The 14793-nt window shown below is 52.9% G+C and overlaps 1 protein-coding gene across 1 annotated transcript in view; it reads left to right on the top strand.

Moving 5' to 3' along the window:
• Positions 1-3984: 3984 nt before the first annotated feature.
• Positions 3985-14793, top strand: part of ELL (elongation factor for RNA polymerase II) — a 70524-nt gene continuing 59715 nt past the window's right edge. The window contains exon 1 of the mRNA XM_032267831.1: positions 3985-4193. Coding sequence (XP_032123722.1) covers positions 4059-4193 — 135 coding nt within the window. The 5' untranslated portion in view covers positions 3985-4058. The remainder of the gene's footprint in view (positions 4194-14793) is intronic.

Consider the following 14793-nt stretch of genomic DNA (forward strand, 5'->3'; position numbering starts at 1 on the left):
ACAAACAAAAAGACTCTGTCTCAAAAAAAAAAAAAAAAATTAGCTGGACATGATGGCGCGCACGTGTAATCCCAACTACTTGGGAGGCTGAGGTGGGAGAATTGCTTGAAATCGGGAGGTGAAGGTTGCAGTGAGCTGAGATCACGCCACTGCACTCCAACCTGGGTGACAGAGCAAGGAAAAAAAGAAGAAGAAAAAAGAAAGACTCAACTGCAAATCCCAGCCTGCCTATGGCCTTACCACTTCAAACCTCAGTTTCTCCCTTGATACATGGGGATATCAATGTCAAGTACTGAAAAAGATTCTGGGTATCTAGCATTGCCTTTAGGGTGAGCAGTTCCTAGTTGGGCAGTAAATGAATGGTTGTGCTGCTGGGCATGGTGGCATGTGCCTGTAGTCCCAGCTATTCGGGAGGCTGAGGCCGGAGGATCGCTTGAGCCCAGGAGTTCTGGGCTGCAGTGCTATGCCGATTGGGTGTCCGCACTAAGTCCAGCATCAATATGGTGACCTCCCGGGATCGGGGGACCATCAGGTTGCCTAAAGGGGTGAACCGACAAGACTAGGTCAGAAACAGAGCAGGTCAAAACTCCCGTGCTGATCAGTAGTGGGATCGCGCCTGTGAATGTGCCTGTGAATAGCCACTGCACTCCAGCCTGGGCAACATAGTGAGACCCAGACTCTAAAAAAATAAATAAATAAATAAATAAAAATAAAAGAATGGTTGTCCTGGCCTGGAGCAGTGGACAGAATGAATGAGATCACCTGAGAAGAGACAGACAGAAGGTCTTTGAACTTCACATTCCTCTCTCCTCAAAACTGCATCCTGTGAGCACTTTGGGAGGCCAAGGCGGGTGGATCACGAGGTCAAGAGATCAAGACCATCCTGGTTAACATGGTGAAACCCCGTCTCTACTAAAAATACAAAAAATTAGCTGGGCATGGTGGCGCATGCCTGTAATCCCAGCAACTCAGGAGGCTGAGGCAGGAGAATTGCCTGAACACAGGAGGCGGAGGTTGCAGTGAGCCGAGATCGCGCCATTGCACTCCAGCCTGGGTAACAAGAGGAAAACTCTGTCTCAAAAAAAAAAAAAAAAAAAAAATGCATCCTGTGACCCCTGTCTGTGAATAGGCTAAAACAACAAGGAAAACCATTAAAGAACATTCTACGTCAGGAGGGAGGCCGGGAGTCATTTGGTGCGTTGCCTGTGACCTGGGCAGGGCAGGGCCAGTTTCCAGCTTCGGCTTCCTATAAACCTGTAAACCTATTGAATGGGAGATTGACGAAATAGAGCAGTTCCTGTGGAAAACAGTTTGGCAGTTCTTCAAAAGGTGAAATGTAGAATTACTGTATGATCCAACAATGCTGCTCCTGGGTGTACAGTAAATCCTCAGTTAGCATTGTGGATAGGTTCTTGGAAACTTCGAGTTGAAGCGAAAAGACGTATAATGCGTTATGATGATGATGATTGTTAGAGACAGGATCTCACACTGTTGCCCAGGCTGGAGTGCAGTGGCATGACCATCACAGCTCACTGCGATGTTGACTTCCCAGGCTCAAGTGATCCTGCCTCAGCTTCTCAGCTTCTGAATTTACATTTTTGAGATGGAGTCTTGCCCTGTCTTCAGGCTGGAGTGCAGTGGCACAATCTTGGCTCACTGTAACCTCCACCTCCCGGTTCAAGCAATTCTCCTGCCTCAGCCTCCCGAGTAGCTGGGACTAAAGGCATGCGCCACCATGCTCAACTAGTTTTTGCGTTGTTAGTAGAGACGGGGTTTCACCATGTTGGCCAGGATGGTCTCAATCTCTTGACCTTGTGATCTGCCCTCCTTGGCCTCCCAAAGTGTTGGGTTTACAGGCATGAGCCACCAGGCCCAGACCACTTTTTTTTTTTTTTTTTTTTTTGAGATGGAGTCTCACTCTGTCACCCAGGCTGCAGTGCAGTGGTGTGATTTCTGCTCACTGCAATCTCTGCCTCCTGGATTCAAGTGATTCTTGTGCCTCAGCTTTCTGAGTAGCTGGGATTATAGGAGTGAGCTACTATACCTGGCTAATTTTTGTATTTTTAGTAGAGACAGTGTTTCCCCATGTTGCTCAGGCTAGTCTCGAACTTCTGACCTTAAGTGATCTGCCCACCTTGGCCTCCCAAAGTCCTGGGATTACAGGTGTGAGCCATCGCACCTGGCCAAACTTTTGTTTTTTTAAGGAGGGAAATCTCCATTTTTCGACCTGGTTGAAGTGCAATCATAGCCCACTGCAGCCTCGACCTTCTGGGCTCAAGGGATCCTCCCACCTCATCTTCCAAAGTACTGGAACTACAGGCAAGCACCAATTCGCTGGGTTAATTGTAAAAATTTTTGTAGAGCTGGCGTCTCATCATCTTATTCAGTCTGGTCCTGAACTTCTAGGCTCAAGGAATCTTCCTGACTTGGCCTCCCTACATGCTGAGATTACAGGCAGGAGCCACTATGTCAGGCCCCCGCCCAATCTGGACAAACTTTTTTTTTTTTTTTAAAGTCTCAATCTGTCACCCAGGCTGGAGTGCGGTGTCGTGATCACGGCTCACTGCAACCTCTACCTCCCAGGTTCATGCAATTCTCCTGCCTCACCCTCTCCAGTAGCTGGGATTACAGGTGCACACCACATACCTGGGTAATTTTTGTATTTTTAGTAAAACAGGGTTTCACCATGTTAGCCAGGCTGGTCTCAAACTCCTGACCTCAAGTGATCCACCTGTCTCGGTCTCCCAAAGTGCTGGGATTACAGGCGTGAGCCACTGCGACTGGCCCCAAACTCTTAAAGGCTCCAAACATGTCTGGGCACAGTGGCTTGGGCCTGTAATCCCAGCACTTTGGGAGGCTGAGGTGGGTGGATCACAAGGTAAGGAGTTCGAGACCAGCCTGACTAATACGGTGAAACCCCGTCTCTGTTGAAAAATACAAAAATTAGCAGGGTGTGGTAGCATGCACCTGTAGTCCCAGCTGCTCGGGAGACTGAGGCAGGAGAATCACTTGAACCTGGGAGGCAGAGGTTGCAGTGAGCTGAGATCACGCCATTGCACTCCAGCCTGGGCAACAAGAGCCAAACTCCGTCTCAAAATAAAAAGAAAGAAAATAGAACATTAGGCTAGGTTGCTTATGCCTGTAATGCCAGCACTGCAGGAGACCCAAACAAGTAGCATCAGTTAGAGTTCAAGAGGTCAAGGGTGCAATGAACCAAGATGGCGCCATTGCACTCCAGTCTGGGCAACACAGCCAAACTCTCCCAGAAAAAAAAAAAAAAAAAAAAAAAAAAAGGGAAAATGAAACTGGACTTCACCATCGCTCAGGGCCTGTGGGGATGTGGGATTTTATCCTATTAAAAGTACTCATCTCAGAAGAAAAAGTTTACCAGCTCCTCCTCCACCTACCGGTCCAGTGCCTTCCCTGGGGGTAGTCCCATCCGCCCCCCTTAAGGGATGCCCTGTAGACCCAACCCAGCGTCCAACGCGCGCGTGTCGTTTACATAACCACGCCCAGCAGCCCGGGCCCGCGGCGGGGCCCACCCACGTGCTTCGCGCCGACCCCGCCCCCTTCACGCCCTCTCTGCGGCTTTCCACCGAAGCCAAAGACGGAAGCCTGTAGAGATCTCATAAATAATGCATTACGTCAGCGGCTTTTGGGGCGGGGCTTCGACGCGCCCGGCTGAGTCAGGGTTATGTATAATACTATGGAGGCGGGGCCTGGAGGAGTGCGCCTGTTGCGGCGGAATTCGTTCACGGAAGTGGCCACCTCTAGGGCCTGAAGAGGCGGGGCCATCAGTGCCTTATGAATATGCAACACATTGGGTCGTTGACTGTGGGCCTTGCGGGGCGCGCAGGGGGCGTGGCCGGACACGTTCCTGAATAATGTAGTGCGCTGCCTGGCGGTGTGGCGGCAACTGTAGGCTTCGCGGGACTTGGGGGGAGTGGCCAGCCGCGTCTCATGAATAATGCAACGCGTCAGCGGGCGGCGGGGCGGGGCGTGGCCGGCGCCGCGGCGCTAGAGCCGAGAAGGGGGCGCGGGGGAGAGATGGTCGCAAGATGGCGGCGTTGAAGGAGGCTAGGAGCTATGGGCTGTCGTGCGGGCGGGTTAGCGACGGCAGCAAGGTGTCGGTGTTCCATGTGAAGCTCACCGACAGTGCCCTGAGGGCCTTCGAGAGCTACCGCGCAAGACAGGTGAGCGGCATGGGGCCCGGCGAGCCGGTCGGGGACGTCGGAGCGCGGGCCGGCCTCGCGCTCCCCTCACTGAGGCGTCCGGGCTTGGAGACGCTGGGTCTGTGGTGCTGCTCTGACGGGTCCCTGGGCCGGCGGGGCGCGGGGTGGGCGCCCGTCCGGCCTGGAGCGCAGAGAACGCGTTTCTTCTCAGCACCAGGAGACGATACAGGCGGGCGGCCCGGGACTGCTGAGCGGCCCATACTCGCGCGCCGGGCCCGGGGGGCGTCGGTGTCCGCACCTGGCGGCGTCCGGGGCCTTTCTGGCCCGTCCCCCACCTGGGAAGGATTCAGTGTGCGCACCTGGCGGCGGGGCGAGGGGCGGGTGGGCCGCGCGGTCCCGGCACCGTGATGGGAGGACGCTGGGGGGCTTTTTCATATGGGCCCCGGGCAGCGCGGGGGTGACTGTGTCTGTCCTGGGAAGCGGTCGTCTGGGTGCCTGGCAGGTGGGGTCGGCGGGTCACTTGTGGGGGCCTGTTCTGCCTGGGTGGGAGGCTGTGTCTGCACCTGGGGGCCGGCTTTGACGCGTTCCAAGGGAGCCCCTCAGGTTGGGCCACTTTGATTCCTGGAACGAGGAGTTTTGGGCAGCAACTGACAGCTTGTCCCCAGCTTTCTGCTCCCCTTACGCCCAGGTGACCCTGTCTCTCTGGACACCCTTGGAGAGTGGAATTGTTGGGGAGCGGCTGTGATGTTTTCGTCAGGGCACATGTAGGGGGATCTCTGCCGCACGGGAGGGAGCTCTAGCTACCACACCTGGCCGCTGATTCTGGAACTTCTCAGAGGCCGATTTGGGCCCATCTGGGGGAAGTTTGAGGCGTTTCGGTTCTGCCACCTGGCTGGTGGTGGGGAGGGGAGGCCGCTGTGTGTCTTCTCTTGGGCCTGATTTTGGGGCGCATCTGGGGCAGTGCTCAGAAACCTGCCTTTTCATTTCTGTTTGCGTCATGGACCCCTCTGTCCGTGCTGGGTCAGAAGTTGCAAATGACCAGTGGTCAGGTCCCCAGGGGAAGTGGTTTAGGAGCCTTGTAACTCCTTTTCTGGAGATTGGGGGCTTCATAGCCATAAAGGGAGTCGGGGTGGGTCCAGTCTCAGGCTTAGAGAGCCTTTCTCCCTGTATGTGTGTGTGTTTGTGTATACTGGGGATGGGGGGGTGCCGCGGGCGGGTGAGGAGGGAGACTAACTAGGAAGGAATGTGGCTTTCTTCCTGCCCCAAACTTGTTCAGCTCCATTAGCTAAGCCGGGAATTTCTTGCCGTTTCGTTTCCACCGTTCTCCCGGTGCCCACCCGTCCGGTGCTGCTTCCTGTGTCTTTGGGCAGTTTCTTCCCTGTCCCGGTGTCTCAGTTTCCCCCTTCATAGAATGAGGATTTCATCTTTTTTGGAAGCGCAAGTTCTCACCTTGTCAAAAAGACTCCCCAAGATGAGGCTAAGGCGCCCCTGCAGGTGAGGAGGAGATGGTGGCAGCGACAGCAGCCACTGCCCCGTGACCAGTCAGAGCCTCTCTTCCTGGTAGAATTCTGGCCCTGGGTCTTTTTCTCTGAGCGATTCTGACTTGTCCTGCAGGAAAGCACGCTTTCCTGGAAACAGCTGAGGGAGAGCTCGTGAGTCATGTAACTACGATGGACTTGGTACCTGGTCTTCTGCTGTCTTCACCGCTGTGTTCTGCGCGTTCGGGACAGAAGCCCCGCCTTCTCTCTGATGCTGCCCTTCCTTGCTTTAGTCCAGAAGGTCCGCCCGTGTGTCCACCTCATGCTGTCACGCTGCTATTTTTACTTTAGGGTATTGCTTACATCCCCGCTCTAAGCTGGGTTTTCCTCATGTTAGGGTGAAGGTAACTGCGGACTGTTAAGCTCCTCTCGCTTAGAGCCCAGCTGTGGAGGGCAATGTGTTGACCAGCCAGGAGGGGCTCCCTAGAAGAACTTCTCCAAGCCATCCAGAGCAACTTGGCTGACTGGTTTATATTTTGGGGTGATTCAAACTTGGATTTTTCTCAAATAGCTGTGTGGTAATTTAAGTGGTTCTGGCAACTTACTTTCTTTTGTCTTTTTTTTTTTTTTTTTTGGAGATGGAGTCAGGCTGGAGTGCAGTGGCGCAATCTCAGCTCACTGCAACCTCCGCCACCTCCCGGGTTCAAGCGATTCTTCTGCCTCAGCCTCCTGAGTAGCTGGGACCACAGGTGCGCGCCACCACGCCCGGCTAATTTTTGTATTTTTAGTAAAGACGGGGTTTCACCATGTTGGCCAGGATGGTCTCGATCTCTTGACCTTGTGATCCACCCACCTCGGCCTCCCAAAGAAGTACTGGCATTACAGGCGTGAGCCATTGCTCACGGCTTTTTTTTTTTTTTTTTTTTTTTTGAGATGGAGTTTCACTCTGCTGCCCAGGCTGGAGTGCAGTGACGTGATCTCTGCAACCTCCGCCTCCCAGGTTCAAGCGATTCTCCTGTCTCAGCCTCCTGAGTAGCTGGGATTACAGATGTCTGTCACCACGCCTGGCTAATTTTTGTATTTTTAGTAGAGACAGGGTTTCACCATGTTGGCCAGGCTGGTCTTGAATGCTTGACCTACAGTGATCCTCCCCACTTGGCCTCCCGAAGTGCTGGGACTGCAGGTGTGAGCCACCATGCCCTGCTGGCTTGGCTACTTTCAAATTTAATCTTGCCCATGGGGCAATGTAGTGGATGGACTTCTCTAAGGACAGGGCAGCTCCGTGCTCTCTTGTTTTGGGTAGTGAGCCTGAGGAAGGCGGCTTGAAGAACTTGATTGTGTAACCAGAGAAGTGTACTGGTTATGCACAAACTTGCGCGTGTCAACCAGCAGCCAGAGTGTTCTGTTCCCTGGTGCTGTGGTTATATAGTTTGCCAATTGCAACTTGTAGAGAGGGCTTTTATTTTTAGTTTTCAATTGCAAAGAGGCTTTTACAAATTCCGGTGTGGCAGGGGCTAGAAGGGAACTTGCTGTGGAACTTTCTCTGTGGCTCCCAGGGGCAGGTAATCATAGCTTTGGGAACAGCCCCGGTAGAAGCCCTGCTGTTTTCTCGCCCCAGAGGGCTCTGGTGTTGACCTGGTGGCTAGTTGGAGCAGCATGGTGGAAGGTGAAGGTGCCGCAATACACGTAGCTGCTGCCTTTTAATTCTACCATGAACTTGGTGCAGTTTTTTGGTTTTCGAGACAGGGTCTTGCTCTGTTGCCCAGGCTGGAATACAGTGACATGATCTCGGCTCACTGCAGCCTCCGCCTTTCGGGTTCAAGCAATTCTCCTGCCTCAGCCTCCTGAGTAGCTGGGATTACAGGTGTGTACTACCATGCCTGGCTAATTTTTAGTATTTTTAGTAGAGATAGGGGTTTCACCATGTTGGCCAGACTTGTCTCAAACTCCTGACCCCTACAGTAATCTGCCTGCCTCAGCCTCCCAAAATGCCGGGATTACAGATGTGAGTCACCATGCTTGGCCCTTTCTTTTTTGAGACGTGGTTTTGCTGCATCGCCCAGGCTGGAGTGCAGTGGCATAATCATAGCTCACTGCAGCCTCAAACTCCCAGGCTCAAATCCTCCTGCCTCAGTCTCCTGAGTAGCTGGGACCACAGGCATGCACCATTGCACCTGGCTAAGTTTAAATTTTTTTGGTAGAGATGGGGGTCTCAATATGTTGCCAAGGCTGGTCTAAAACTCCGGGCTCAAGTGATTCTCCTGCCTCAGCCTCCCAAAGTGCTGGGATTACAGGATTGAGCCACTGTGCCTGGACTAGTTTTTTTCTTTGTTTGTTTTTTGAGACAGAGTTTTGCCCTTGTTGGCCAGGCTGGAGTGCAATGATGTTATCTCGTGTTACTGCAGCCTCTGCCTCCCAAATTCAAGCCTCCCAGGTTCAAGCGATTCTCCTGCCTCAACCTCCCAAGTAGCTGGGTTTAGAGGCATGCGCTACCATGCCCAGCTAATTTTGTATTTTATTTTATTATTATTATTTTTTTTTTGAGACGGAGTTTCGCTCTTGTTACCCAGGCTGGAGTGCAATGGCGCGATCTCGGCTCACCGCAACCTCCGCCTCCCGGGTTCAGGCAATTCACCTGCCTCAGCCTCCTGAGTAGCTGGGATTACAGGCATGCACCACCATGCCCAGCTAATTTTTTGTATTTTTAGTAGAGACGGGGTTTCACCATGTTGACCAGGATGGTCTCGATCTCTTGACCTCGTGATCCACCCGCCTCGGCCTCCCAAAGTGCTGGGATTACAGGCTTGAGCCACCGCGCCCGGCCTAATTTTGTATTTTTAATAGAAACAGGGTTTCACCATGTTGGTCAGGCTGGTCTCGAACTCCTGACCTCAGGTGATCCACCTGCCTTGGCCTTCCGAAGTGCTGGGATTACAGGAGTGAGCCATTGTGCCTGGCCTAGTTTTTCCCTCTCTTTCTTCTCTCTCTTTTTTTTTTTAACTTGTCAGTCTCCCTTAATCTTTTTTCTCTTTTCTTTCCTTTGTTTTCTTCTTTTTCTCTTTTTTTTTTTGAGATGGAGTTTCACTCTTGCTACCCAGGCTGGAGTGCAATGGCGCGATCTCGGCTCACCGAAACCTCCGCCTCCTGGGTTCAGGCAATTCTCCTGCCTCAGCCTCCTGAGTAGCTGGGATTACAGCCATGCGCCACCATGCCCAGCTAATGTTTTGTATTTTTAGTAGAGACGGGGTTTCACCGTGTTGACCAGGATGGTCTCGATCTCTTGACCTCGTGATCCACCCGCCTCGGCCTCCCAGAGTGCTGGGATTACAGGTGTGAGCCACCGCACCCGGCCTTTTTTTTTTTTTTTTTTTTTGACAGGGGCTTGCTCTGTTGCCCAGGCTGGAGTGCAGTGGTGTGATCATAGCTCACCGCAGCCTCAGACTCCTGGGCTTAAGTGATCTTCCCACCTCAGCTGCCCAGAGTGCTGGGACTCCAGGTATGAGCCACTGTGGCCCAGTTTTTATTTTCTTTTAATTAAAAAAAAAATTTTTTTTTAAATTTTAGAGATGGGGTTTCCCCATGTTGCCTAAGCTGGTCTTGAACTCCTGGGCTTAAGGGATCCTCCTGTGTTGGCCTCCCAAGGTGCTGCGATTGCAGGGATGAGCCACCGTGTCCAGCCCCAGTTTTTCTTTGACTATGAAAACTTGTGTGGGATGGCCGGGCATGGTGGGTCACGCCTGTGATCCCAGCATTTTGAGAGCCCAAGGCAGTGCAGAGAATCGAATTGTGTGATGTGCCAAAAAAAAAAAAAAAAAAGAGAGCCCAAGTTGGGAGGATCTCTTGAGGTCAGGAGTTTGAGAGCAGCCTGGCCAATATGGTGAAACCCTGTCTCTACTAAAAATACAAAAAAATTAGCCAGTCGTGGTGGTGTGCGCCTGTAATCTCTGCTACTTGAGAGACTGAGGCAGGAGAATCACTTGAACCTGGGAGACGGAGGTTGCAGTGAACTGAGATCGTACCACTGGCCTCCAGCCTGGGTGACAGTGGGAGACTCTATGTCAAAAAACAAAATGAAACAGAACCTTTATGGGTTGTGAGGTGGCTGTTCTTGTGGATCTCCCGGTTTGCTCTGATGAGTAATTTCTGGGTGAGGAGAGAGAGGAAGCATAGACGTACCCCCTCCTTCCGGGACAGTGTCACTCACCTGTGTGGAGAAGTAACCTCTGGCTACTCTGAGGAAGGGACCCTCCCAGGCGTGCTTGGGTTGTAATTCATCATTAGGGGTTTGGGTGGACACTGTTGCTGAGTGACCTCTCCTGGGTTGCAAGTTCCTTGCTGGAGAGGAACACACTGTTGTTCAGAAAAAATTGAGGTCCCAGGAAGGGCTTCATGAGGCCTGGGATTAGAGCCTCTCTCCATTTGAATCTCAGCTCTACTTGCCTTGAGACCATGGGTGAGTGCCTGACCCCTCTCATCTCCAAAACCTTCTTGGAACTGGGGTCAGCAGTATTTGACCTGCTCTCTCAAGTTCCCGATCCTTCTCTCAGGGTTGTGAGGGTCCTGGTGCCCGACCCTTTCTGAGTTTGAGATTCTCTTCCTCTTGGGGGTGTGAGGGTCTGACCCCCAGCATAACCCTGACCCCTCTTGTGCTCTGAGCCCTTAGTGAACGTACTCAGAACTGGCTCCTGGGGGCTGGTCCCTGCCTGGAGGTTTGCAGAGTCGGTGCGAGACTCCGGGTTCACTCATCTAAGCCAGTATGATTGAGCCTCTGGTCAGTGCCCATGGCTTGGGAGCAGAATACCCACCAGTGACTGAGATGGATCTCATATCACGAGCTAGTATCAGGAATACATTCTAGTGGCAGGAGACAGAGAATTCATGAACAGGGAGGATGGCACAGAAATTAGCAAGAGGAACTCGCCGGCGGTCAACATTAGTGATGGTGAGGTGGTCATAGGTGCTTCCAGCAGGTGACACGGAGCTGCAGTCTGCTGGGGGAAGGGTCACAGGCACAGCTGGCATGCTGTCTGTCCCAGGGAAGGGTGTAAAGGGAGTGGAGGTAGAGGGGTGCTGGGCCTCAGGCCTGCAGCCAGTACTTGGCTCTTTTAGGTGGCCTTGGAACTGTGCTTACAGGCTACTCTCTGCTGCTAAGTGGGTGTTCTGCGTGGATGTCATCCTGGGCACCCGTGGCAGGAGGAGCCTTACTTTAGCCTGCAATCCATTCTGATAGCAAGGATTGGGGCCCAAGAGGCCTGACTTGTCTTCCCTTCTCACTGGGCACCCCCCTTGGTTTTGAGCAGGGCACATTCTTGCCAGCCCTGCCTGCTTTTCAGAGAAGGCCTTCTTTAGAGACCTAGTGCTAGCGCTGCCCCTCTTGGCGCTGGACTAGACCCCCATCCCTTCCCATGGGTGCACATCATCTTGGCCACCTTGCAGGAGAGCAGGTTTATGATTCCCCTTCACGACAGGGACAGACGAGGCTCTGATGGGTGGCATCACCTGTCCAAGGGCACTTGGCTGTCCTCACTGCTCCATGCTGTCTCTTGAGTGTGGAGTCAAGCTCTCGTTTGAGGTTGTAGGGGCTTGAGGTGAAGGGGACACTGTTCTGAAGGGGAGTCACACGGGGGTTCTGAGCCCCACTTAAATGCCAACATTCTGTGTCCCAAGAGGTCCTAACCTTGGTGATGTGAGTGAGCAGATTTCTCCAGTTGCTGGCTGTGCTGTGCCCCCTTCCCCAAGAAAGTGGAAAGGTGATGGGCACCTACACCCACCCCCCCAGCCAGTGCTGGTGTGCCTCCCATGTTACTTCATTTCATCCCCCGTCTTCAGTGTGGTGAGAGCAGTTCTCATTTCTCAGGTGAGGAGATGGGTGGAGACTTGGGAGGAGGCTGAATCGCCAGGCAAGATCTCCCAGCGGGGAAGTAGCTAAGAACCCAGAACCCAGGTGTCATGGCCTGGGCTCTGCCACCTCTGAAGGGCCGTGGCTGCTGGATGGGCCGGATGGAGCAGGCGGGCTGTCAGGGTGCACCGGGGTATGGTTGGCCTGTGTGTTTCAAGGTGAGGATTTGATGGTTCTGGGTGGGTTCTCCAAGAAGGTGCTAGAAGAGGACAAGCTAGCTCGAGTCTGTGGGCCCGAGCTGATGGTCTCCGGAGGAAGCAGGCAAGAGTATGTGTGAGGCACCGAGCTCCGCCCTCGGCACCGTGACCCTTGACTGTGCTTCCAGCTGGTTGTCGGGGCTGTGATTGTGTGTAAACAGCAGGCGGTGCTCATTCGGAAACCCACCCCGCTGTTGACTCATGGCCAAGGCCAGAGTTCGTCACCTTTGAAGCAATTTTGACATCACACCCAGATTGTGACATCCCGCCTAGGAGACCTTGAGGGAGGAGCCCGCCAGCCTGACAAACAAGATTGCTTCTCTGCTCCACGTAGCCCTGGGCCTGAAGCAGCTACCCAGGGTGGAGACCCTGGTTTTCAGAGGTCTGCTTCTTGGGGTATCAGCCTTGTTTGACGCTACCTGGCAGGGCACAGACTTGTGATTGGTACTGTGTTTTTGGGGGTTGACCTTTTTTGTATCCTTTGTGCTTTTTTTTTTTTGAGATGGAGTCTCTGTTGCCAGGCTGAAGTTCAGTGGCGAAATCTTGGCTCACTTCAATCTCCACCTCCCAGGTTCAAGCGATTCTTCTGCCTCAGCCTCCTTAGTAGCTGGGATTATAGGCTTGTGCCACCACACCCAGCTAATTTTTGTATTTTTAGTAGAGACGGGGTTTCACCGTGTTTGCCAGGATGGTCTCCATCTCCTGACCTTGTGATCTACCCACCTTGGCCTGCCAAGGTGCTGGGATGGCAGGTATGAGCCACTGTGCGTGGACTGTATCCTTTTGTTTCAGGGCCTTGTTCCCCATTTGCTTTTTGCCTTGATGAATTAAGATGTCACATTTTCTCCTGGGTCTGAATCTCTTGTCTTCAATCTCACCTATGTAGTCAGCCACAGAGTCCAAAGGGACATGGAGAACAATGCATCCAAATGGCCTCTGACCTGCAGGTGCAGTGAATGACAGAGATGGCCACGACGTGGTTATTTTGTCGCTTTGCTTTTTAATGAAAAAAGCTGGTATCCAAATAACCATCCACAGGGAGACTGTTCCCCTGGATAAAAGCGTACTAGAGACCTCCCACCTCCATCTGACCTGGCAGTGGGCCCTGGAGTCTGATGCTAATTATATCCTCCAGAGCTGGACCTTCCCGGTCAAGTGGAGACACGGCTCCTGGCTGAGGCAGCCAGGCCAGCGGACATGTTTGTGACTCTTGCAACCCCCTGAAGTGATAGGGCTTTGAGTTCAAATCACTGAACTCCTGTTTTAAAAGTGATCTGTGAAGTTTTTTTTCCTTTTTACTGTATAAGCGGTATAACTCAGGGTAGAAAGCCTGCAAAGTACCTAAAAGTAGCCAGTCTGTTCTCATCGCCCCAGGCAATCGATGTTGACACCTTTACAGCCTCCTCTGTCTCACCCTGTTGTCATAGTGGCGCGATTTATTATTTTGTGTCTCTTCTTCCCTGCACACTTTACATTTTTTTTTTTTTTTTTTTGAGACGGAGTTTCGCTCTTGTTACCTAGGCTGGAGTGCAATGGCGCGATCTCGGCTCACCACAACCTCCGCCTCCCGGGTTCAGGCAATTCTCCTGCCCCAGCCTCCTGAGTCGCTGGGATTACAGGCACGCGCCACCATGCCCAGCTAATTTTTTGTAGTTTTAGTAGAGACGGTGTTTCACCATGTTGACCAGGATGGTCTCGATCTCTTGACCTCGTGATCCACCCGCCTCGGCCTCCCACAGTGCTGGGATTACAGGCTTGAGCCACCGTGCCCGGCCACACACTTTACGTTTTAATGGCTGCACCTTCTGTGCACTGTGGAGCCTGCCTGGTCAGTATTCTCCGCGCATTCTCGTGTTCCTGGCACTGTGCTTGGTTCTGGGGATGCCTGGATGCTGCAAGCCTTGTGTGCATGCAGGCCAGTCCACGGTCCCATAGTGAGGCTACACAGAGTGCTGAGGTGAGGTGACCTAGCACAGGCCATGGCCTGGCATGCCTGTGTGTCTGTGAGTGGAGCCTGAAGCATAAGGCTGCAATTTTGAGGCCAGGGAAGGTAGCTCAGCCCGCCTTGGCCTGCTCCCCCTTGGAGAAATTGAGCTGCTAGTGATGGAGGGCTGTGGTCAGTCCTCACTGTTCTTCAGATGGGGAGACCGCAAGTGTATGCACCAGTCTGACACCCCTGTCCTTCCCTTAGGCCCATCAGGTGCCCCAGCTCTTCATGAGATGCTATTGTCGCTGCCCTGTGTCCTTTTTATATACTTGGTGAAAAAGTTTTCACAAGGAGGCATCTCCCTTGAAGGATGCTGAGCTGCATGTTGGGGAATCAGGCACATTGGTGCAGCTGCTCCCATTGACAACTTGGGGCTCCAGGCTGCTGGCACCCTCCCTTAGCCTCAATTTCCCCAGGTGAAGGTGATGTCCTGGAGGTTAGGCTCATTCTCCCTGGCTATGCAGGAGGCGTCAGCTGCTTTCCTCATTGACCCAAAAATGACCCAGGAAAGCAAAGCCCTCCAAAATTTAAAATAGCCTCTCCTGTAGCTCTGCTCTTAGGTTTTTTTTTTTTTTTTTGGAGTCTTGCTCTGTTACCCAGGCTAGAGTGCAGTGGCACGATCTTGGCTCACTGGAACCTCTGTCTCGTCCCAGGCTTTTTTTTTTTTTTCGAGACGGAGTCTTGCTCTGTCTCCAGGCTGGAGTGCAGTGGCGCAATCTCAGCTCATTGCAACCTCCGTCTCCTGGGTTCAAGTGATTTTTCTGCCTCAGCCTCCCTAGTAGCTGGGACTACAGGCGTGTGCCACCACACCTGGCTAATTTTTGTATTTTTAGTAGAGACAGGGTTTCACCATGTTGGTCAGGATGGTCTCGATTTCTTGACCTCGTGATCTCCCCACTTCGGCCTCCCAAAGTGCTGGGATTACAGACGTGAACCACCGTGCCCAGCGCCTCCCAGGTTTGAGTGATACCATGCCTCAGCCTCCCAAGTAGCTGGGATTATAGGCGCCTACCACTGCACCCGGCTTTAGTAGAGACGGGGTTTTACCATCTTGGCCAGG

The sequence above is a fragment of the Sapajus apella genome, unplaced genomic scaffold, assembly GCF_009761245.1.
Source record: "Sapajus apella isolate SASKATOON/1434 unplaced genomic scaffold, GSC_monkey_1.0 scaffold173, whole genome shotgun sequence".
Taxonomy (NCBI): domain Eukaryota; kingdom Metazoa; phylum Chordata; class Mammalia; order Primates; family Cebidae; genus Sapajus; species Sapajus apella.